Here is a 24635-nt window from a genome sequence, read left to right on the forward strand (position 1 = left end):
TTCTCCTCAAGAAACTTCCAAATGCTAAAGCATCCAAACAGAAATACTTATTCTAGATTCCTTTGGCATCTTGTGAAATTAATTATGTATTTTCTTTAATTTTTGCTTCTGGAAATCTATCTAGGAGGTAGTTAAATTTTCAGAAAAGGTGATGTCAGTGGAACTGTTATTCTGTATATTTCATAACTAATAACTAAGATGAGCAGAAGGTTCACATAAAAGCACAGACCCACCCCAAACTATGGTGGGGTCACAGTTCTGTTACCTTGAACATCAGCCAAGGTGATGAATGAGTTACAGACCTGGGCTAATGCTGTGCTCCCTCACTGGCCAATTCTGGGGTTCCCCCACTTGAAGTCAATAAAGATAAGGTGGGATGATAATCTGCCCACTCACAATGAGAACCTGGGGCCTTTTTTCTTGTCATGCTGGGCGGATAGTCTCCTACAACCCAGTATTTTTAACTACTTCAGGGCAGGAGTTACCAGCTCCCAAATCAAAGAAGCTGAAGGCAACCTGTCTCCGCCCTACATGCCTACATATAAACAGAGGGAGGCTGCAAGGTTAAGGAAAAGTGCTTTTCAAAGCATTGTTGTTATGGCATAATCATCCTGTATTCTTCCACAGCAGCTAGAAAAGTATTGGGAGTTCCTCTACAACTGCACTAGAGATTGAGGCATCATAGGTAGCCCACAGTTGCTGGGGAACTCCCAAAGGATTGTGTGTGTGTGCACATGTCCAGTACTGGCAGTGAGATTCTTTCCCCACTCCTGCAGCCTTCCGCCCCTCTGAACATTGTTTATCTGTCACCACTTCTCCAAAAGGAAGGACGGAAAACCTGTTGCAAATTCTCCCCCCAGAGAAAATTAGGCCTCATTGAAATCAATGAGGCTAATTATAGTAGTAAACACTATGCCTGGTAGTAAGTATTGGCTGGGATTAACCCATAATTTGTTATGAAGATAAATTAGATTAAATTTGGTGTAACTATTTAGTAAAGACACTTAACAAAGAGCTGCTATCAATACTGATTTATGAAAAAACTTGGCTGAAAAACCCCCCAACAAATTAAGTAACTTGCTCACAAGGGGGCAAATGCATATTACTCTAACTGTTAAAGGCTTCATATCATATTAACGGTGGAGTTACAGGGTTTATTTCGAGTTATTGTAATTCTTTGCGGTTGAATTTAGAGGGAACACCATAATGGATAACTTTTTCTTACTCATTTTAGTTTTTTCAGTAATATTTCAACATTCTTCCACTACTTTTGAATACTTCACATTAAACAATAACATTGACATTGTGTATCTACATAAGAGATATTTTAAAAATAAGTTAGCCACATAAAATAGAGAGAGCAGAACATTTGTTATGAAAGTACAGCAGTTCCTCAGACTGGGAACCAGAGTAACATATTGAAAGGCTGTGGGAGCCACATTTGGAAACCTGCTCTATTAATAGAAAGGATGAATGGAACTACAAAAGAAAAAGAGATTCTGTGTTTGCTTCTAATGACATCATAATAAACACTCATTATGGATGAGGAGGGCATCTTTCCATTCATTTTTTTAAACAAGGCATAGGCATGTTCTTTTGGCTTAACTTTATATGCTCAGCGGACTTTTTTTTTTTTTTTCATTAAAAATGGTTACCCTTTGCAGTCTGGTGTACCAATATATTTTAATAGCAAATGTTCTGGTCTTTCTTGATGTGGTAAATTTATTTTTACATGAATCCTTTGAGTGTGTACACAATAATGCTAATAGTATTAATATGTTTGGCATTTATAAATAAGCATGTTGAATTTGAATGTCTCTGAAAGACACTATGAGAAAAAGCACTGCCATTTTATTCTGTGGAGATCCTTCTACACAAATGAGTGTTTCAAGGCTGAAGAATCATTTCAGCACATCTGCAATTAATGAGTATGACATCTTGCTTTCCTCAATGAGCTCCTTATTATAAGCTTGTGATCTTTTGAATTCTCAGACCTAATGACAAAGAAAGCAACATATATACGCAAAGATCATACATTTGTCATCCAAGAATGAGTCCAACCAGTCATTTTCTATTACTAACACTGATTAGGGCCCTCACCCTGAACCTTTTAAACTTCAATCAAGCAAAAACAGGTATGGGTCAGATCCAGAACCAGATCATTTTATTTGTGTCCCCAGAGCTTGAGTTGTGAGGTTAGTTTCAGATAGATGTAGGATGACCAGATAGCAAGGGTGAAAAATCGGGAAAAGGGGTGGGGGGTAATAGGCGCCTATATAAGACAAAGTCACAAATATCAGGACTGTCTCTGTAAAATAAGGACATCTGATTACCCTAAATAGATGGTTCCATCACTAATATAAACAATTTTGTATGATCCACATTGCCCTTGAATAGGAGAGGTGAACGCAGCCTCTGGTATGTCAGCAAAGCGCAGTTACCAAATATATTGAAATATACAGTTATATGGAAGATCATCTGCTGGTCATCAATTTCCAGACTCGGACCATAGTTCTGCAACTGACCCCAGGCCTGAGTTCATCAGTACCAGCAGGGAGTCCCACTGATTTCACTGTGATTCACCTCATAGTTCTCAGAGCCTTAACCGGGCCTGCACAGATGATTCTCAGAGTATATATTGGGAGATGAGATCTCATTACAAAATGTTGTTTTGAGTTACTAAGAACAAGTTTATTTTTAGGGTAATCTCAGTGTGTTATACAGCTGAACACTATCATTTAGTTGTGTGTGTGCATATGCAGAGATGTGATATAAATATAGACACAATATATAAACAGCATTGGCTGAACATTAAAATGTGTGCCTGTTTTAATGTGCAACAGAAATGCTGCCAATGGCTGTTCTGACTGTGATCAGTTGTTCTTTACTTGTTAAGGGTAATAACGGAAGCCCAGGAATAGCAGGGCTGGCAGGGTATCCTGGATCTCGGGGAGCAAAGGGATTGCCAGGCACGCCAGGTGTCAGTGGAGCGCCAGGACTAAAGGTACCATGAACGGTGTTTTGTTATGCTTGTCAAATACAGTATTATTCACATGCCTTAATCTTCATGCTACTAGCTGATGGATCATGGGATGACAAAATGCCTTTTAATAACACTAACGTTAATATCAAAAGCACATTGGAAACGTAAGACTGCAGATTGGGTTGATACAATTTTTCTCATTTCTCACATTTTATAAAAAATAATCTGCCTTTGGAGCATCAGTTCCCATCCATCAGCGTTTTATTTCCAATACCAAGAACCATTCAAAATTAATCTCTCTGGCCTCTTACTAATACAAGTTTTAGGGCCAAATCCTTCAGTCTGAGGCAAACTTCCCCTTACTGCATGGGAGTCTCACTGGAGTATGTCCTGCATGATTTGTCTTGTGAAGCAATCCATTAACATTTGATTGCAATACTTTCAAATGTAGGGCCCAGTCTAGGAAGATGGCAGGCATCTCTGGACTTCAGTGGAAGTCAAGGGTGCTTAGTATCTCACGGGATCTGATCCTTTTTTCTTGAGCCCAGCATCTCAAAAGGAGAAAACAATTTGAGATAGCTCCATTTTCCAGGCAATTCCATTAGCATGTTCTGATTCACCAACTACTGTGAAACTGACTAGAAGTAGCTGAAGTCAGTGCTATAGGAAGCAGACAGTGGAAACAGCAGAAGTCATTTTTCAGAATTTGGAGTGGAACGCTTGATTTACTCTGATGTCTATTTTTCCCCACATTATTTTACTGGTAAACAGTAAACAAAACAGTTTTACTTAGAAAGTATGAAGAAATGTTCTGATTTCTGTTATCTTTCCAGACTATACTTCGGAATTAACTATTCTAGTCACTACTAATTATTTGTATTATGCGAGTGCTCAAACGTCCCAATCAGGATTGGGTCTCCTTTGTGCTAGGCCAGTATCGGACAGTTCCTGTCCTGAAGAGCTGACAGTCAAGAAATAGAAAATGGGAGAGGAAAGGGATACAACTTAATGGCATAGTTGTCAGGGTGATGTTTTGTGTCCCCAAGTCAAGCAACAATCAAACAATGTTTGTATTTAAGTGAAAGGAATAATTACCTGGAAATATTCCTAAAGAAAAAGTAGTGAAATACTGTACAATTATTTGAAATAGGTAGTGAAAAAGCTTGTTGCTATAGAAGAGCTGTTTAGCTATATAAGTCTTTTCTGACACACTTTCATTGAGGAATTAATCTTATCACTGTTCTGTTGCAATGATAAGGAAAGATCCATTATTTGCTTCTCCATAGGGTGAGCAAGGACTTCAGGGTAATCCAGGAAAACAAGGTAAAAGAGGCCTTCCTGGGATACAAGGTGATCAAGGCCCACCAGGAGATCCTGGATTGAAAGGGAAGACTGTACGTATCTACCACAGATGACGCAAAACAAGTGTTCTAACAATTCAGTTAGCAACATGGAATAATAACCAACACGCCTGCTAATATTACAGGGAGAATTTGGAGATCAAGGGTTGATGGGGTTTCAAGGATTTCCAGGTCCAAAAGTACGTGTTCATCATTTTTTATTAGTGTTTAAACCATTTGCAAAGAAAGATGGTGTCATTTTTTAATTGGCTTTAACAATAATTGGTTTTAAATGTATCCAGAACCATTGTGTATATATATATACCTCCTATCTGTGATTTCCATTTCATGCATCTGATGAAGTGGGTTGCAGCCCATGAAAGCTTATGCCCGTAGGAATTTCTTAGTCTTTAAGGTGCTACAGGACTCTCGTTGTTTTTGCTGTATACAGACTAACATGGCTACCCTTCTGGAACTGCTTACATACAGTAGTTTCTGTCTGAGATAGTGGATTGTAGATTTTAATCTGGATTTTGGATTCTAGATATTAATCTATCAGATGTTTGCGTGATTTAAACTTTTAATTTTATTGTTAGGGTCCTGAAGGGGACATTGGTTTATTTGGAATTCTGGGTCCTAAAGGTCCTATGGGTCAAATTGTGAGTATTATATTTAATTCTACATAATAGTTTTCACAATACTATTTAGTTGGTGCACCTTCATTTTCTGTAGCCTTTTCACTTAGAGCTCTGTAATCAGACTGAATGAGCCAAATAACTCCCTTTTTCTTCATAGCAAACCAGAACGTTTAGTAAAACACCCCCCCTCTGAGCAGCTGGAAAAGGCCAAACTCTGCCTCTGAAGGGGGAAATTGACCTCTGGGAATAGTTAATTAAAATGTCACATTTTTAGAAATGATCCCCCTTTTAACTGAAGGGTAACTAAACTGAATTAGCTGATTGTGTCTGACTGTAACAGCTTTTCACATTGTAATTTTCTCTCATGTTACTCATCCTGAAATCTCGAGGCACTGCTGGGATTTATCAACAGCAGTATCTGAGGGAGGGAACATTCATCCATCTTGCAATCTGGGGTGATGGAGTGGAGATGGCCAGGTCACAGCTCTGCACATCACATTGTAAAATGCTCTATTCCTGACTGCCAATGACATGGTCTTAGGTCTTGTGATATGTGCCCTGGCATCATTTCTGGGAGAGTTTATTAGCTGTCATCTGAGATAACCAGCTTAAGAGACTTATTTTTATAACTGTTTTCTCTTTCTGGTCATCTGTGTACAGGACAAACAATGGTTCTGAACTATTTGCCCAAAAGGAGCGTTATCATTTACCAGAATGAAACAGGAAAATTCCTCTGTTAGCAGTATTTGTTAGTGGTCTTATATGATTTCTTGTGGGTAGCAATATATCTCTGGATGTGGCTGATGGTAGCTCAAAACAAAAGACTTCATTTACCATTGTTTTTAGTGTTCTGACTTCCACAGCTTTATAGAGGCTCTCCAAACACACAAAAAATACATGATTATTAAAATAATTCTCTTGTTTATTGTCTGTTGCTTGTCATTCAGAAAGCCAGCACTGACATGGCACTTTGAATATATAGGGCATCTCTGTGTTGCTTCACTACTCTCTGTTCAAAGTTTTAGGCCTATAATTATGCATGGAAGCATAGCATGGTGTTATTTAAATATAAATACAGTTAATTTGAAGACTGAGCAATCTAAAACAGGCTATGGCATGACACACAATGTTTTTTGTGGGGTTTTCTTCATTTTGAAATCATGATTAGCTAGTAAATGCTTTTGTTTGTTTACAGGGATACACTGGCCCCATTGGTCAAGAAGGCATAATAGGCCCAACAGGCAAACCTGTAAGTTTAAGTCCTTGGGTTTCCCTTTACATTTTGTTATTTGTTAGTACGTCCTTTCATCCATGTGTTTATGTCTTAATAGAAGATTTTTATAACTTAAACAGCAACTAGCAAAACTATTTTCATATTACACCAAATCCTCAAGCCTAGTGTATGTGATTCTAAAATAAGTAGAGCAAATAAAAGGTGATAGGAGTCATTGGAATGAATCCGTTCTCTTCTTGACAACGCAATAAACAGGGCGAGATTCTGTGCTGCTCCTCTACTAGGCTCAGCACAGGACATGTAGCCTACAGGCAGGAGGTGCTGTGGTGGCTTTAATCCATTTTTGCATTCTCCCAATCCTGGAGAGGACCTGTCAGAACCCAGATAGCCCTGGAAGCCTGTGTAAATTAAGGCAGCCTGCTTGGGTTGTCCTGCGGCCCACAGCATGGCCTAGAATCTCTGCAGTGCTGTGGCCCTACCTCCACCTAACTCTTCCGGCACCTAGCTCCATCTCCAGCACACTGTCTATGCCAGGGCTCGCCAAGGGGTCTTTGGAAGGCATGCTTATGGTTCTCTTAGCAGCTCCTGTGCTGGAGAATCCTCTCCTGGCCAGATATGGCCCTCTCATGGCGTAAAGGGGTAGGAGCAGGAGTGAGGATCTTACCTATAATCTTTGTGAAGTTGAATTAAAGAGCAACAAAATAATGTTAATATATGGTAAAAAGTATTTAGTATTTTTAACGTATGTAATTGAAGTGAAGAAAGAGAAGAGGAAAGACAATCTGTTCTAGAATTAGAGTATTCTTGCCCCTTGCTGGGGAAAAGACCTCACCATCAGAGTAACTGCATTCATTTTTTTCCCCCAGCAAAAGGAAAGATGATGACTCTTACTCTAGAATTTTTCTCCACAATTGTGTACCGGTATGAAAAATTTTTATGTGCCTCATACAGAGCCAGACAACCTGTCATTATGATGAATAAAATGTTTTAGCTCTGGCTCATTTTCACACATTGGTGGGTATTCAACTATCAAGATGCAAAATTCTATGCACATCAGATTAATTGCCAGATTAACATTTTTGGAGAAACTGGCAAGAACAGAATATAGGAGAAGAAGAGATGGATAATCTGCCTGTAGTTGGGAATTAATAATGATCATGCATATCTTTGATTACAGCAGTAAAAGCAGATGTGGAAATATCCACAGAATGTGACATGGAATTTAATGGATTTTCTTATTTACAGATAGTATATAGTTTAATTCACAGCATTATGATGGTTTATGCACTGAGTGCCCAGGATGGTGTTTTAAGCATGACGCAAGATTTAGCTAAGCAAATAGTTAAAGAGGACAAAACTGACTGATAGAAAAATAATAACCATTTTCAATTAATGAGTCAATTAATATTAAAAGGACTGTTGATGTGAGTAAAGTAACTACTCATGTACATGTTTTTGCGGGCTCAGGTTCTAAAATTGTAAAAAATACTCTAGAATAACAGTCTCTATTTCTTTCAGGGACCCAGGGGAGAAAAGGGCTCCAGGGGTGAAATTGTAAGTTAAAACAATGTTTGTATATTTATTTTTTAGGTTATGTCTTGCCATGAGAGTATTGTGACAGTAGTACTGCCTCATGCTCCCACAGTTCTCTCAACTAGCAGTGGGCAGGAAACTCTATTCCTGGCCTTGGAAAAATTTTGAGATTTTAAAACATTTTCCCATCATGAAGTAGGATGAAAAGTCAAAATCTCTAAATTTTTTGTGAGCCAACAATCCAAAACTAAATTCAGTTCAGGCCAATTGAAACATTTCACTTTGTTTTGATTTTGACCTTTTAAAACATTTTTCTTATCTAAATTAACTTAAATTTCAGAATGAAAGGTTGTTTAGAATAAAAAATGTGAACTTTTCATTTAAAAAAATGTTGAAACGATGTTCTGATGATTTCAAACTATTTTTCCAAAAATGCCCCCCAAAAGTTTCAGTTTCAATTAATCGACATTTTTTTATTAGAAAAATGTTTTATCAGCAAATTCCCAGCCAATTCTACTCAGTGGCTGTGATGCTTGCTTTTCCATTAGTATAACAGCTGACTCATGTGTGCCCCTCCTAATTGCATGAGTACATAGGTGCTGGAACTAGGCATGCTGGGGGTGCTGCTGCACCCCCCCGGCTTGAAGTGGTTTCTATCATATACAGGGTTTACAGTTTGGTTCAGTGGCTCTCAGCACCCCCACTATACAAATTGTTCCAGCACCATTGCATGAGTATGTTGCCCATGGACATAGCCCTCCAGATGTTGTGGGTTTGGTTTCTCCCAGATCTAGATACCCTTCAGTGGATTATTGGTATTCCAAAATAATGACAGAAGTTATATCTATTCCTCTTAACCGAAAAGTGGCTGAGATTTATAGGGTCATTCTTTGAGGACAATAAATGGATCTGTATTTCTAATGGCTCACTGGTGTAAAATTCTACCAAATCGAAATTTTTCACTCATGACTGAAAAGCTCTGGAAATCATATGGAAGCTATAGAAAAGCTATGGAAATACATTAGACTGAAATGCTATGGAAATATTAATCTTAGTTTAGGATGTGAGTTATCTTTTAGTTAACTGTGAGCAGCTCCTTGACACATTATTAATCTCTTGATTTATATTAGTCTGATTTATATTCACTTAAAATTTTGCTGTAGTCATTAAACGTATTTGTTTTATCTAAAACAGTGCATGTGGATTGAGTGTGTGCAGAGACCTCACTTAGAATGACAGAGCTGGTGCATATCAATTTCTTTGATAAATTGATGGACAAATGTAAATGAGCTTTCAGGGTGCAGTGTATAGCACTGAACCCTGCAAGACGGCAGTTCCTGGGATTGCATCTGGGACTGGGGTGTTTGCTGGGAGTGTATCCCATGACGGGTTGGTTAGAGGTGCTCTTTCAGTAGGTCAGGGACTGACTACTTGCAGGAGACTGGGCATGGGCTGACCCAGGAGTGGGTGGTTCACACAGCAAAGTCGGGACCCAGGAGTGAGGAATTGGGGTGACAATGCTACACATCAGTCCAGGAACGTCACAGAAGGTGATAGTCTTGAATATGCATACACTGGGTAAAACCAGCTACGTAGGACCCAGTGACAGTATGTGGTGGTTGAAAAACTGACAAAATTAAATATCCAAACGGACTCAGCCCTTAATGCCTTCTCGTTAAAAGTCAGCAAAGGTTAGCCTAAACATAAAGGAATGTCCTCAGTTTTAAGTCCCCTCCATAATTACTATATCACTGTTTATAGAACAGCAGCACTCGCAATATGCAGATTTGAGCCATGGAGGTTGAATCACGGTCATGGTAACAACTCTCATTAAAAATAACATGCACTCTCACATGGCTATCACGTGTTCTGTTCCATTAATTTTACATCACCTGGGCTAAAGAAATGTGACCAATGTGCTTCTAAAGATTGATAGTTTTGAAAAGTCTCAGTTACCCAAATGAGTCTCTTTTACATGATCTAACCTGTCATCCTTTTATTTAAATGTATGTGGACTGGAATGGGAATACAAACCTGCATACTCTAAGCACCCCAAAATCCCATTGACTTGGTTGGGAGTTTGGGATTCAGGATAAGGCTCATAGTTTTTCTGCACAGTGATGCTTATGTAGATGTTTCTTTTGAAATCTCTTGGATGACATACTACTTCTTGGTGTGCTGGTTAGAGAATGGAAAGGAACAGATTAAATGGTTTACTACTAGGATGAGGGTTTTGGCCAGGTCTACACTAGAAACTGTTGCTGTTATAACAACGTTGGTTAGGGGTGTGATTTTTGTGAGGTCTACACCCGAAGTGTAGACTTTTCTCTTTCCTTTTCTACTTGTGTTAACCTTCTGTGTGTTGTAAACATTATGCCCTGAGAAAGGCCCCTGCTGACTGTACTTGGCTCCCCACTTTTCCCCGCTACTTAATTCCACCCTTAAATGAAGTTCCTGTGTAGTGGTGACATGTTGCTTCGAATAGTAGGAGAGAAGCTTGCAATGGGCTAATAAATTATTAATATATATTTTAATAAATGGTTGTTCAATTATTTAGAGTGCAATAGTTCAACAGATTCTTTATAATGATCTATAATACTTTGTGCTGATGTGCTTATAGCTACCCATAACACATACTACTCATGTGTGATGTGCTTATAAGAGCTATTAAACATTTATTAACCCTCTGTATGCTATTTATAAATGTACTCTTCATATCAAGTGTGTCAGATAAACAGAGGGTTTTGGTATCCAGCACTGTCAGCATGGCACCTTTCACAAGAACAACACTCACATTTTACAAATGCATGATACAGTGCAGTCAGAAATGGAGACATATGGTATACAGCTCTAACAAGAAATCTTTGTGCAGATCACAGCTGACTACACTTCATTGTGGCATTTGCTGATTTAAAAAAAAATCAATGTAGAAGGATTTTCTTTAACCCTATTGCATTTTATCTTCCTTTCTTCTAGGGCCCACAGGGCCCACAGGGTCATCCAGGTCCACCAGTAAGTATATAAAGAGCTATTTTTATCTATGTTCTCCTTGAATGTATGATTTAAAGAAGCCTGAGGTACCTAATATCTGCTTTCTCCTGTTTTCTAGGGCCCACCTGGGGCACCTGGTCCAAGAGTAAGTTTCATAACTGTGCTAACTACAACACATTCCCTCATTGTTGAAAGTGAAAATGTTGAGATCCACTTCATAGGGTTTTGCTTTCTCCATAATCTCAAGTAAAACTCAAGTTTTTTTCTTTAGCATTTAGCACTGTAATATCTAAGCTCAGATACAGATGCTAAACCTCCTATCTGACATCTTCTGTTCTAGTTGTGCTACCATGTTGCAGAGTCCTACAGGGGCAAAGCACATGCCCATATTCACATGCTTGGCCTAGGTAAACTTCACCCCAGTTTAAAAGCTTACTTGTAGTAATTCAGCATATACAAATTCTGAAGGAAAGTAGGATGCACCATGGGTATGTCACTCCCCAGATGCTCTTCCAGTTTACATCAAATGTATCCATCTTCGTCTACGGGATTATATCCAGCACTTACTGGGAGGATGGATTTAGCGTTCTAATCCTTTTCTATTATTTATGCTCTTATCAAATTAGGCAACCCCTTCCTGTGTCAGGCCATGACATGACAGGTGCTGCACCCCCTCCCACTCTGGCATTCCCCCTACTTTGGGAACTAAGGGAGCCTGGAGGCAGCTGAATTAGTTGTATGCCAGCTGAGGACACTCTCTCATCAAAGGAATTCTCAACTGGCAAGATATAGCCCTTTTCACCACTAAAATAGGACAAAGGGAACAGGGAATCTGGCCTATGTTGTATTTGCATTACTAGAGACTTAAGTTGTTTTTTGTGTGTCTTGTCTGGGGAGTAAATAACACCTTTTCCTCCACATATAAATGCTATTTTTGTAACTGTAGATGCATTAGATCAGATGGATGGCAGACAGATTTAGAGCCAATAGTTTTGATTTGGGATTTTTCCTTTTAAAAGTAAGAATTCGCATAGTATGTAATTTAATGGGTGAGGAGCACTCAACTAAAGGAGGCCTTAGAGGTTTTGAGGAAGGGCAGGCTTTTTTGTCCCTTTTAATACGTACACATTTATGTGCAATATGTTTGAACCAAGAGACTTTCAAATTCTTCATCAGATATAACTAATATATTTCTGCAGCAACCTTAATTTTTTACAACCCTAATTTTATTCTCTGTTGATCTTATTGCTGATCTTAAGTGGTTTTGGTTTATACAGAAACAAATGGATATCAATGCTGCTATTCAAGCCTTGATTGAATCTAACGGTGCACTACAGATGGAGGTAATATATCTTGCTTTATTTACATTGGCACATACATTAGAAAAGTTATAAAGAGTTGTTTTTTTTTAAGGCCAAAACATGGCTTCTTCACAAAAGCTTTATTTAAAACACAGAGAAAAACTAGAAACTGTTTTGTGAAGAAAAACTAATCCATGTATAATATGATTGAACACAATTGGATATATAGGATGCAACTTAAGTCAAGTTAAAAAGCCACAGTATTTCTATTGTTAAATATGATTAACAGTGATGAAAAGTATTAATTCATTATACAATGTAAAGTGTATACATTCAGCTATATGCCTACAAATGAGACTGTCATTAAGGCCCTGATCCATCAATCACTTTCACATGCTTAACTTTATGCATGTGAATAGTGTCATTGCAGTCAATGGAACTATACGCAGGCAGTGAAACTACTCACTTGTAAATTTAAGCACATTTTACATGTCTTCAGAATTGGAACCTAAGACTAAAAACTTTGTTGTTCAAAATCTGACAGTGTAAGGTAAAGCTTATAAAATGCACTAATTTCTTTCTTGTTTTTTCTTTTTTGTGCATTCAAATGTCCATTTCAATGTATTATAACCATGTTTTGCATGATTTTAACATGACCGTAACTCCTTTGCTCCAATAATTTTAATAAAATGTACTAATTATTTTTAATTTGAATAAATCATTTCTATTATCTCATACATGGCCGGCTGCATGCATTATAAACACCTTTCATTTCTGTTTGTGATCTCCAATGGGCATTTAATTTAATTGCATGCACGGCTGCTATGGTGTTTCTTTGTGATAACATTATTGCTAACGGCGGCTTGGCAGAGCTACCAGAATACTGAAGTAACTTTACTAGATCACAGTGCAGAGATATTCAAAACGCTACACTACCTTAGCAATTTACTGCACAGTATCAAGAACCCCCTTGGCACTCGGGATAACCCAGCACGCATCTGCAGGGATTTGCTTAACTGTGAACGTAAAGTGTCAGATGGTAAGTGTCTACTTTCATCAAATCATAAATGTCATCAGGCTTTAGAATATCTTGTTTCCAACTGTTAATTTCTAGAGCAAAATCATAATGGGTGGCATTTTAATAACGATATCAATTTTAACTTTTTAATTCCATATTATACCGAGTACCACACACCTATCCAAAATTGTCTGACTTCTCATTTTAACCCTAAAGCAGCCTCTGCTCTCTGTGGATGGTGAAAAAGTAATTGCTGTTTTTTTTAAGCTATTCCAACCTGCCAATACTCAGTGCTGAATTTCTTGTGAGTAGCAAGATCTTTAAAATGATCTCTAACCTGCACTTTCTCAATACAGAGCTCTTATGAGGCTGGTGTAAACCAGGGGAAACTCAGCTGAAGTCAATTGATGTACATTGGTGAAAATCAGGCTTAGAGACTTACTGCCCAGACTTCTAAGTTTGCCTTTTTTATTTGACATTGTGGGTTTGCCTATACTGAAACCGGAGGGTGTAATTTATGGTTCAAGTAGACATACTCATACTAGCTTTAATCGAGTTAGCGCTCTAAAAGTATCAGTGTAGCTGCAGTGGTGCAAATGGTGGGATGGACTAACCATCTGAGTATGATCCCATCTGAGACCCTAAATACGTACTTGGGCAGGATGTCCCTCCCACTGCTCATACCTCCATGATTACACTTCTATTTTTATCACGTTAGCTTAATCAGAGGTAGTGTGGGTATGTCTGCTCAAGATGGAAATCAGATCTTCCAGCTCTGGCGTAGATGTACCCTGAGAAGTTATGTATCTTGTGTGTCCCTCATATCAAAGAACCTCATGAAAAGTGATATGACTGGGATTACTCGGTGTGACGTATTTCCCCAAAACTCAAGAAAAACAGTGTAATTTTAAAGCCTTGCTACACACAATATTTAGATTGGAAATTTCAAAGATGCCTAAGAGAGTTTGGCTCCCAACTCCCATTGAAACTCTTTGGAAGTTGTGCATCTAGTACCTTTTTGCCCCTTTAAAAAGCCCTGCCTTAATTTAGCTACCATATGTATTTCTGCAGCACCTATCATGATATCTTCATATGCACCTGTTTACAGCTGGATATAGATTTACTATTCAAAAATAAATTTTGGAGGTAATTAACATTTAGGTATTCAATATATTTGCTCTGGCTCCTAACACCATATTCAAAATTGCTAATACTTCTACAGAAGTGTTCATGGCCATCACTGCTCAAACTGACACAAATCTTTGTGTGTTTTGCACTAAATTGATGTGAATGTATTGTATCTGTAAAGTGTATCTTCTGATATTAGCATATTTAGTGTTCACTACTCATGCCAACACCCTCAGACTGCAGCTTGATGAAACTGGGCATACTGACACGACTGACTGAAGTCCCCTCTCCTGGAAGCTCTTACATGTTTGAGTAACTTTATACACATGAATAGATCCATTGAATACTCACAAACATGAAGTTCCTCATGTATGCAAGTATTTGCAGAATCTAAGCCAATTTTTATGGCATCATCTGACTCAATGTGCAGAATCTGAGTTCTGTAATTATCACAGTTTCCAGACAGTATGGATTTGATCCTGCTCCCACTGACGCCAATTGTGACTTCAAAGGGGAAAGAAAGGACTGAGCCCAGTCATTACATAGCATAAGAATAGAGTAAATAACAGCCTTCTAGACAGTGCTTCGGAATGTCCTGTACTATGTTCAAATATGATGAAAGCTGGCCATATTATACAGATACATATATCATGATATTTTTATTTTTAACGTTAAAGTGCTTCAGCTATATAGTAAATAAAAACATGCTGAAAATCTGAAATGTTTTTTCCTAATATTTAGTAATATTTTCACATCTTTTAAATCTATCTTGTTACAGAAATAATTTCTCAGGTGCTGAAGGCCCTGATCCTGCAGTGAGCTTTGTGTGGATAAGGGCCTATATTTTTACAAGAAAAAAATGTATATAATCAGATATGCTGACAACTGAGTATGATCCCATATTTGAGGCAACCATTAATCAATAAATCTTGGATAGTCATTGAATGTGACGTCAGTAGAAGTACTGTCACATACTGCACCTTCTGAATGTGTTCATTATAAATATTTGTAAATCTTTCCATTAGCATTCTATTTCTTGCAGGTAACAGTTATTAAAATAAAACAAATGTGCAAAGGGAAATGAAGTTAGAGGTAATGGGGTTGCATATGTAACCTTATGTAAATTTTAAGGGGAATTATTGTTGTGCCCTTTAATAAGCTAAACTATATGTATATGGCATCTAACTGGTTAAAATTGTCCAGAGTCAGTCTTTGTGAAAGGCAACTTAACTCATTACCTGACTGTTATTAGCCAATCATGAGAGCATATTCTTCCTACATGTAGACTCTTTATTTTCTGTGGGCCAAGTCTTGGCCCTGAGTAACCAGGCTGTACACTGTGGATATCTGCAGGGACTAAGAAGGAGGGTATCCCCCTTCTGCAAGTTGGGGAGCAGCAATGGAACAACTCAGAGACTTCTACTGCAGACAATAGCTCTTACATCCCTTTGCACATGAGGGAAGGGAAAAACAACTGCCACCTCCCTGTGCATCAAGGTGTAGGATGTGCAGACAGAGGGCACCTAACCTTCCACCCCTTGCCCTGCAATGGAGCTGTACTTCTTTCCCTGCAGTGGTAGGGCATAGGTGCTAGAACTAGGAGTGTGGGGTGCTGCTACCCCCGGCTTGAAGTGGTTTCTATCACATACAGAGTTTACAGTTTGGTTCAATGGCTCTCAGCACCCCTACTATACAAATTGTTCCAGTTACCCCGGTGGTAGGGTTTCCCTCTATATAGCAAAAGTGTTGTATTCATGTTCAGTATAAATGTATACTTTGGTTTTCCCATACTGTAATGATTTTTAAATCATGAATCAACATGTTTAGAAAACTCATGTAAAACAAGACCCTTCCAAGGAGCCTAAGGGAGTAGCCAAATGCCAGTTGAGGATTAAAATCTCATTGCCTGTGTTATAGCAGCATGGCAAAAACCTTGGATAGGATCATCCCTTGTGCAGTAAAAGATACAAAGGGCTAAGGGAGAGGAAAACTCAATGAGGTTCCCTTAACAGAGCTGTTCCATCATGGGGGTTTGCCCCCAGACCAGGCCCTCTATGGGTCTGACTCCGAGCTCCATGAGTCCATCAGGATCCATGTGAAGCCAGAACTATTCTCTCAGGTATGGAACCCAGGTGTCATCTCTTCTTGCCTTTTCAGTTCTTGCTAGTGCACTTGCACTGTTTCTTCTCTCACTGACTTCAGTGGGAGTTGCACCAGCATAACAAATGAATAATTGCCCTTCTATCGCAAGTATGCAAACAAACACTAACCAACATCTTTAAGCACATTATACCCACATATTATGGAGACGGTCACCTGTGATCTTATCCCCAAAAGTAAAATGAAGCTAGATAAAATAAAAGCATTTTGTGCACTCCAGGACCTTTGTGTAAACAAACAATTTGCTATTTTCTGGTCTGGCACATGTAGAAATTCATGTTCATGGTACAGAAATTGATTGGAGTCAGTTACACTTACTATAGAAAAAGGATTTCCTCTCAGAATTAATTTTAAAACAAATCACTAGCTACTGTATGTGGAGAAGAGAATTCAGTGTTAAGAGCTTAATTTACATCTCCTAACTGCTAAATAGTCAGTATTATTTATAGAATGAACAATTAATTCTATCAGGGAAATGTGCTCCAGAATCTAGAGTGGATAAGAGTGTACCAGTTCTAAGTGTGTAACTGTTAATTTAAATGGAAAATTTAAGGTATCGTTATTGTAATTCCAAAGCTTAATTTTTTCCTTTCTTCGTGAGCACAGGCCTTTTAGTACATTTTTTAACTGTATTTTACTTTGCGATTATTTACAGTGTCTGCCATGTATGCAAAATCTCAGTCGTATCCCTCTAGATAGAAAACACATTGACACAAACTTAAATCATCAAGGGAAAAAGGATTAAACTGAGACCAGGTCACAAATACAGATTAACTGTGCTGTACATTCATTGCTCAGAGGCAACGATGATGTCATAGTAACTATGGCAGGATCTATGATCCAGCATAAGAATGCAGGGCTTTTCTGCTGACCATGCTGGGAGAGCCCTGCATAAAGCTGTGGAGTAACTTGTATTGATTCATGGTGGCAGGTACTACTCATTAACTCCACCAAGATCTGAGAGCTGGCAATGAACCTTTGGTCAGAGGGAACTCAGAGCAGGAACAGGGAAGACAAGACCTTCAAGAGCCCTGAGCAACAGCCAGATTTGGGATGAAAAGTCAGGCTGAAGTTTATATTCTGATATATTTGAATAATCAAAGCCAAACCCCAGGATGAGGAGTAAATTGGACCATACATATAGCATGTGTAGATTTTGTTGGGAGCAGAGTGGGAATGTCACCTGTTCACACTCAGTATTTAGTATCAGAAAAAAAAGGATACAGTTGAAAATCCCAAACTGGTACAAAAGCCAGAGAAAAGGTAAATGACAGAATAGTTATTGATAACATGACAGCAATGTGGAAGCTTTGTGGACTTGAATGGTTATTGATGACAAGATAGTAATGTAGAGACTCTGTGGACTTTTGTTTGTTTGTTTTGCTTTGGCTTAATGTCAAATTTTAATGAGTCAAATTCAGATCACCTACACTGGGCATAAACCCAGAGTAACTCCAGTGAGGTTAATCTGTTATGGTCTTTAGTGATGCCACAGGAGACTGTGCTGCAGTAATAATAATTCTAACATTTGCCAAAAATATGGACATTTTATTCAGAAAATTGTTTAACAGCAATTATATCATTTTCCTCTTTCTAACTGGGATTATAAATTGATAGGAAAATACTGGATTGACCCAAATATTGGATGTCCTTCTGATGCTATTGAGGTTTTCTGCAACTTTACTGCTGGTGGCCAGACATGTTTATCACCTGTATCTGTGACAAAGGTATGCATTGCTTCTCATTAGGATATATTTCTGTGCTTTAATTCTGAATAAGTGAACACTAATTTACTCAACGTATACTGGCAGATTTCTCAGTGCTAATCAGTTTTATTTTACCATAAATTAGATCCGTGTTCCTCTGTTTCATTTGATTATCTGCTTCTTTTCTTATATGTGTCTATGTGATGACCTTTATGTGCATCTCTTTAATCGGTCTATAATATTTAAAATGCCCCATCTCTGTACTGCACGCTGTAGTGGTCACTAAAATGTGAATTGACATAAGAGTCACTGCTCTGGAACATTTAACCAAAGTATTCAGTTACAAACTGGTTTTCCTTTCATTTCACTAAATGAATGCTAACATCTATTTATATCTAAACTTTTCTCTGGAGTTTTAACTATATTCTTTAAGTGAATTGCACTGTACCACATCTGTGGTGCTTCTGGCCAGAAAGACTGCCCATGGGAGGAAAAAGCCAGGTGCTTCCCCTCACTGGATTTCTCTCACATTGTTATTCAGATGGGGGCTTCCTATTCCAACAGAATAAACTATGATTCTGCCCTATACCGCATTGATACCCCCTCGGATGCTGTCTATGTGGAGCACCTGTGCCTTTATGCCAACTGTGTCTCCAGAACATCCTACTCTCTCTGTCAAGCGGCAGAGTTCCACTGGATCCACACCACCAAGGGCTTCCCCTAGCCACTACTGTCGCCAGTATCCCTCTTCCAGGACATTCCCCCACTACGGAGATTTCCACAGAAATGTGTTATATTTTCAAGGCTTAGTCCTCACCCAGCATGGACCACCTACTAACCGCCTAGTCCCTGCACTTGCTCCTCTATGCAGGTTCCAATCCTGGGCAGAGTCCTTCACAAGTCCTGGAGGACGGTGCAGCATAGGCAACTGACACACCCTTCTAATTGGGAGGGGTGAGATCTGTGCATAGAGGTCTCTTGTATGTTGGCCCTCTATAAATACTTATTCATGCAAATATGTATTATGAATAATGCAAGAAAAATTCTATTTTCATATGTATCTCAATATGCCTCTCTCTCTCTCTCTCTCTCTTGCAATATCTCAGGTTATTAATAAAATCTAAGTGTTGAGAGGCAGAGCAATCTAATGGACTAAAAATAAGACTGGGAGAAAAGAATTTCTGAACTTTGATCCAAACTCTATCACTGTCTTTCTGTGCATATCTTTCTTTGAATCACTTAACCGTTCTTTGTCTCTATCTGCAAAATAAGGGTATCTACCTACCTATATTCCAGAGGTGTACTGAAAACTAATTAATTTTTATGAGCTTTGAAAATGTAAGTTATATAAGTGTATTTATTGTATAGACTTGTATACAGTTGTGCGCATTCATTATGATTATGGGATTCCACTCTTACCTATACCTGACAAGTCTCCTGAAGAAAGCAGGAATACACATTCATTTTCATTTGTCAACCAAATTAATTGATACAGTTAATATCACCTATAAGTGCCACATTTATATTGCCAAAATCTTTCTTGTTGCTGTGGCCATTGACCATGATACAACTGTTATGTCTAACAATGCATTTTTTACAACTAGTTGGAGTTTGGAGTTGGAAAAGTGCAGATGAACTTTCTTCATTTACTGAGCTCAGAAGCAACCCATATCATCACCATTCACTGTCTGAACACACCAGTGTGGGGAACAAATGAGACAGGTGCTCAGAAAAAATCTGTTAGCTTCAAGGGCTGGAATGGTCAAAAGTTTGAAGCAAATACACTACTTGAACCAAAGGTGCTTACAGATGAATGCACGGTAAATACATTTTGGTGTTAATTAAACCTACAGTGGAGTTAGTGTTTAGATATTATTAGATTAATACAAATAAATATAAGCTTTGAGTGGTTTTTTCCTCCTAGCATTATAAGTCATTTAGATTTTCATAACATGAAGCACACATCTCATATTATTTAGCATGTCTCTCCATTTGATATTAAATTCATGGTATATCCAAATGCTAACAGCAATTGCAGTTGTGCAGGGAATCTGCTTTTGCTCTTAGCATCAGACTCTATGCACCCTGCTTGTTAATTCTACCAGGACATGAGAGGTGACATGACCTCCTGTTGAGAGGGAACTTGGGGTAGATACATGGAGGTTCTTCAGGGAACTCTGGAACAGGCAGGTATGGGTGAAAGCTTAGGCTAACATATATGTTCTGATGGTGTTACCTGAATAAAACCAAACTGCAGGAAGAGGGCAAGTTCATATAAGCTAGAAGTTAATCTTTTGATGACTGAATGTCATTAACTTCACTCGTTACAGGGCAATTGTCTAGTTATGTAATAAATTGATGATGGACTGAAACTTCACTGGCTAAAATAATATACTTTTTTAACTTGGAAAATCTAATAAAAATTAAATAATAAATGATTATTAGATCATCTCCATTCACACACATCTTCATCACTGGCTCTCGTAGTGATCATTTCCATTTTTATTACAGCGAGCCAAAAATATCCAATTCTATACTTCTGTGCTAAAGAAAACAAAGGACTTAGCCTTATCCTGTCACTATTCTAGGGGTGGAAATCTGATTAAATTCACTGGGAGATCTGTGTGCAAGACAGATGGCATGATGACAGGTGCTTTTCAAACTGGAAACTATTAAGTGGGTATAAAATGTTACCAAATCTGAATTTTCAACCCATTTACACTTGTAGCACTTTGCACTGCTATAAATTACTGCAAAAGGTGCAAAACAGTGGAGAATCTGGCCCTATATTTATGAAAGTATGTCAGATTTGGGTTTTTGTTCCTGAAGAAGATAAAACGTACAGTGATGGCTATTGAAAAGTGTAGTTTTTCTGTGAGATTCTGTGAGATCTCTCTCTCTCTCTGCAGGAAACTATGTATTGTACAGATTTCCTGCAGAATCTCACATATCCCTCCCTGCAGGGATTTCACTTTTCAACGGTCTCCACTGTATCTGCTGCTTTGACTGGTTGGGCAAGAAAGGACTGACTGCAAACATCAAGACTTCAACATCCCCAGACAGTGTTGTACTGTTATTTTATAATAATTATAAGGTAACAGTTTTTGAGATTTTCTAAAAATTAAAATAGCCAAAAAAAGTTTGACAAAAATGTAGCTGATAATCCTTAAGAATGCATATTAAATCCATGCAGAAGCCTATGTGGTATAGATGTGAGTTAGTCTTATAGTTCAAGTCCTCATCAAGCTTTATAGCACGTTAAAATTTTGACAGATGTTCTTCCTTCAATGAATGGGGAGATGGCCTTTGGGGAAATCACAAATCCTGCATGCATTGACAAGAAAATAGATCTCTACATATGCTCATTTATTTCTCTGGATCCTTGAGTTCTGGATTCTCTCTGTGTTTTGAAGCTCTTAGTTGATATGCATTTAATACTCTCTCTGATTCCATGAACTGCAGATCCAAGATGGCAGCTGGCATAAGACAGAGTTCTTTTTTCACACTCAGGACACTACTGACCTTCCGGTTGTCCAAGTGCATACATTTCCTCATCTCAAACCAGGACAACAGCACTACATAGAAAGTGGTTCAGTGTGCTTTCTCTAAGCCTCCTGACCCAACTCTGTTTTCTCACATCGCCATGGAACTGTTGCACAGAATAAGCATCTTTTTAAAACAAAAATGAATTAACGATTAAATCACTATGAAACTGTGGATGAATTTTAAAGCAAATTGTTGGTTATATCTTAAAGAATCTCAGGAAGAAAAAGACTTCCTCCTAAGAAGGAGAAATGGCATTTAAAAAAAAAAAGACTATTGCTAAAGTATTTAATTTTTTTAAATATTGGTTGGTGCTTTCTTGTATATTTCCCTGGAACTGAGAACTATATATCGAAACATGAAATTCTTCAGGACCTCTACTATTCTTAATAACCTATTTAACAGCACTGTACAAGTTATCCCAAGGAAAGCTGGAGACATACAGTACTAAGGAGCAATACTGGCTAATGCTCCCAAATGTGCAATAGCTTGTGTATGCAAGTGAATTATGCCACAGTACAGTAAGTTGTCTTTTCTTAAACACTAAGTTGTATTATAGTCCTTTTGGACACATACATCTTAAATGATGGTACACTACCTCTTACGTGTTTCCTGTTTGTATTTCTGGTGCTCTTCATAACACAAGGTGCTTGTGGCTTTAGTAGAGATTATTTGATTCCCTTTTTCTCTTGCAGACTGTATGTACTGGTTACATCAAGATATGTTTCTGTTGTTAAAGTACTTATCTTAAATTGTTTGGTCACATACTTCATTACAAGTAAAAACATTATTTATGTGAAATTCTTGATTAAAATGTTTTTCTTTATTGTTGTGGAAGTGGTATACCAGACAGCACATCATATATGGTGCTTATAGGTAGAACAGCTAACTGTTAGCCATTGTAAAGATTGTTGTAGAAGAGCTATATACAGTAGTTTTGGGGTTTAGTTTCTGGACTGCAGTTAACTATTTTAAACACCCAGTAGCATCTAAAATGATGTACTGTGTATATATTTTGTAACTTGTTGAAAATTTTAATACAGCATATGTTTTGAATGGCTGCTAAATTATAATCATAATTATTTCAGCAATTTAGAAATTCCATTTGTTTGCAGCATTACTAGACACTGTTTCACAATTTTATTTTATTGAGTCTAAAACTATTTGACCCTCAATTGTTGAACAAAAAACACTTTTACCATTAAGACAAAACATTTAATCGAAAAGGTTTTGCAAACTACTTGCCTATATCTGTTGTCAAAGCAGTGTTCGTTCATAATATAGAGCAAGATTATACCTCATTGTATTTGGGGGGAGGGAGAGTGTTCAAACAGCAATTAATTTAAATAATCTCTATCCACAGTAAGTCACGCTTACCCATTTGTAATAAAATGTGTTTCAAAATATTATTTTGGTTCCCTTTCCTTGTATTGTTCATTTTCAGCAACCATGAAAAGGCTGTACAGAGTCTCTTATGTGGTAAATATAATTTTATTGTCAAAGGAAACACATGCATATTTGTGGTGTTACAGGATATTGCACAAATGACACAAAACATTTCCTTATACAAGACAAATGTGCAGAATCTCCAATTCTAAACCTGGGGCTGAAGTTATGGATTTCTTTAAAGTGTGCATATTCTTTGAGTGATCTAAAGAAGGAAATTAAGATATAGAAGGATAAATTAAGGGAAAAAGAGAAAAGAAGAGATGATTCAGACTCTGCGTAGTTTGCGTAACTTCCGTCGACTGCCGCCAAATCGCGCGGTCAGTGTGAACCAGCCCTTAGTTTGACTTTCCATTGAGATCACGTTACATCCATTTGTTTTTGTAAGATCTTTTATAACATGTTGTGGCTTTTTTATCCTTTTGTCACCTTATTCTCATTTTCACTTAATTTTTTAATGTTTAATGCTTTTTATAATGCTTCTATCCATAAAGACAGTGAAACACACCTTTAAATGGTAAGAAGTTATTTTAAAGTAAATATATGTATTCTTTAGATGAGCATATATATGCATTTCCAAATCTTATAGCTGCCTCTTTAAAATGGTTATGCTGAATCAATACAATAGGAAGGGGGAGAGAGTGGGAAAGGTTTAATGAAGTACCAATCAGCACCTTAATGAGTCACTTTAGTGGCCCATCCTACACAATTCGGTTCAGATAAGGTTAAATCTCTACTACTTTTCATGATAATACTTCCAATTGCTTTAGGCAACACGGGATCAGTCCAGCCAGGTAACTCGATGCTCCTCCCTAAACCCCTCCTCCCTAAACACCATTAAAATAAAGGAATGTGTAGTAGTTTGAAGTTTTCATTAAGAAATAGCATGTCTTGTGCCAAAAACGTCTTCAATACATTTGTAACAGTACAAAAAGCCAGACAGAATCTCTACTTTGTTTTAAGCTTTGCTAAACAACTTCCCAGCAGAGCATGAGGTAGACTCCTTCTATTCCCCTCATGAACAGCTATCATGTTATATAAAGTATTGCCTCTCTTGATTGAGTCAGGAATGAGTGGCTGACCTAATAGGTCTATTCTGTCTCTAACATCTGTAACCTAATATAACAAAGAGAATATGGGAAAAGGTAAACATTTAAAGTGCAAAAATGTGGAAAATGGTGTAAAAATGGCATTGTGGAGTTCAAGCTGATTTTTGTATCACATTTGTTCATTTACAAATAAGAAGAGCATTTCTCTGTCACCTGTGCAAACCCAAACAGATCTTTGATGTTGCAGACTCTGCTCCACTGCAGCCTGAATTTTCAAAGTCAAGCTGGGTAGTTTCTGACTTGTGTGTCACTTCTAGTAATAGAGATTCTGTAAGCCAATAGCTGCCTTCAGTTAAGCATATATAACCCTATTGTCCTCAGATTCTGTCCTTAGCTACATCTCTGCAAAGGCAGGGAACAAAAGAATCAGACCGAAAAAGTTTAAATAATCCTATCCTATAACCAAACATCACCTCCTGAAGAGAAGAACATGGGAGCAGAAAAAAAATACAGCAAGTATCTTGGTGAGGGGTGCATGCTGCCTCATCAACAAGAGGAAGAAACC

General features: G+C 37.8%; 1 protein-coding gene across 1 annotated transcript in view; it reads left to right on the plus strand.

Annotated features, from left to right (window-relative positions):
• COL24A1 (collagen type XXIV alpha 1 chain) overlaps nt 1-22981 on the plus strand; it is a 200445-nt gene extending 177464 nt beyond the window's left edge. The window contains exons 48-60 of the mRNA XM_067538541.1: nt 2897-3004; nt 4270-4377; nt 4470-4523; nt 4920-4982; nt 6157-6210; nt 7714-7749; nt 10705-10740; nt 10838-10864; nt 11997-12062; nt 12891-13059; nt 17944-18053; nt 19637-19852; nt 21495-22981. Of these exons, the coding sequence (XP_067394642.1) occupies nt 2897-3004; nt 4270-4377; nt 4470-4523; nt 4920-4982; nt 6157-6210; nt 7714-7749; nt 10705-10740; nt 10838-10864; nt 11997-12062; nt 12891-13059; nt 17944-18053; nt 19637-19852; nt 21495-21641 (1194 nt within the window). The 3' untranslated portion in view covers nt 21642-22981. The remainder of the gene's footprint in view (nt 1-2896; nt 3005-4269; nt 4378-4469; nt 4524-4919; nt 4983-6156; nt 6211-7713; nt 7750-10704; nt 10741-10837; nt 10865-11996; nt 12063-12890; nt 13060-17943; nt 18054-19636; nt 19853-21494) is intronic.
• The last annotated feature ends 1654 nt before the right edge of the window (nt 22982-24635 follow it).

The sequence above is a fragment of the Emydura macquarii genome, unplaced genomic scaffold, assembly GCF_026122565.2.
Source record: "Emydura macquarii macquarii isolate MOO-44397 ecotype Brisbane River unplaced genomic scaffold, CSIRO-AGI_Emac_v2 contig_480, whole genome shotgun sequence".
In the NCBI taxonomy this organism is placed as follows: Eukaryota; Metazoa; Chordata; order Testudines; family Chelidae; genus Emydura; species Emydura macquarii.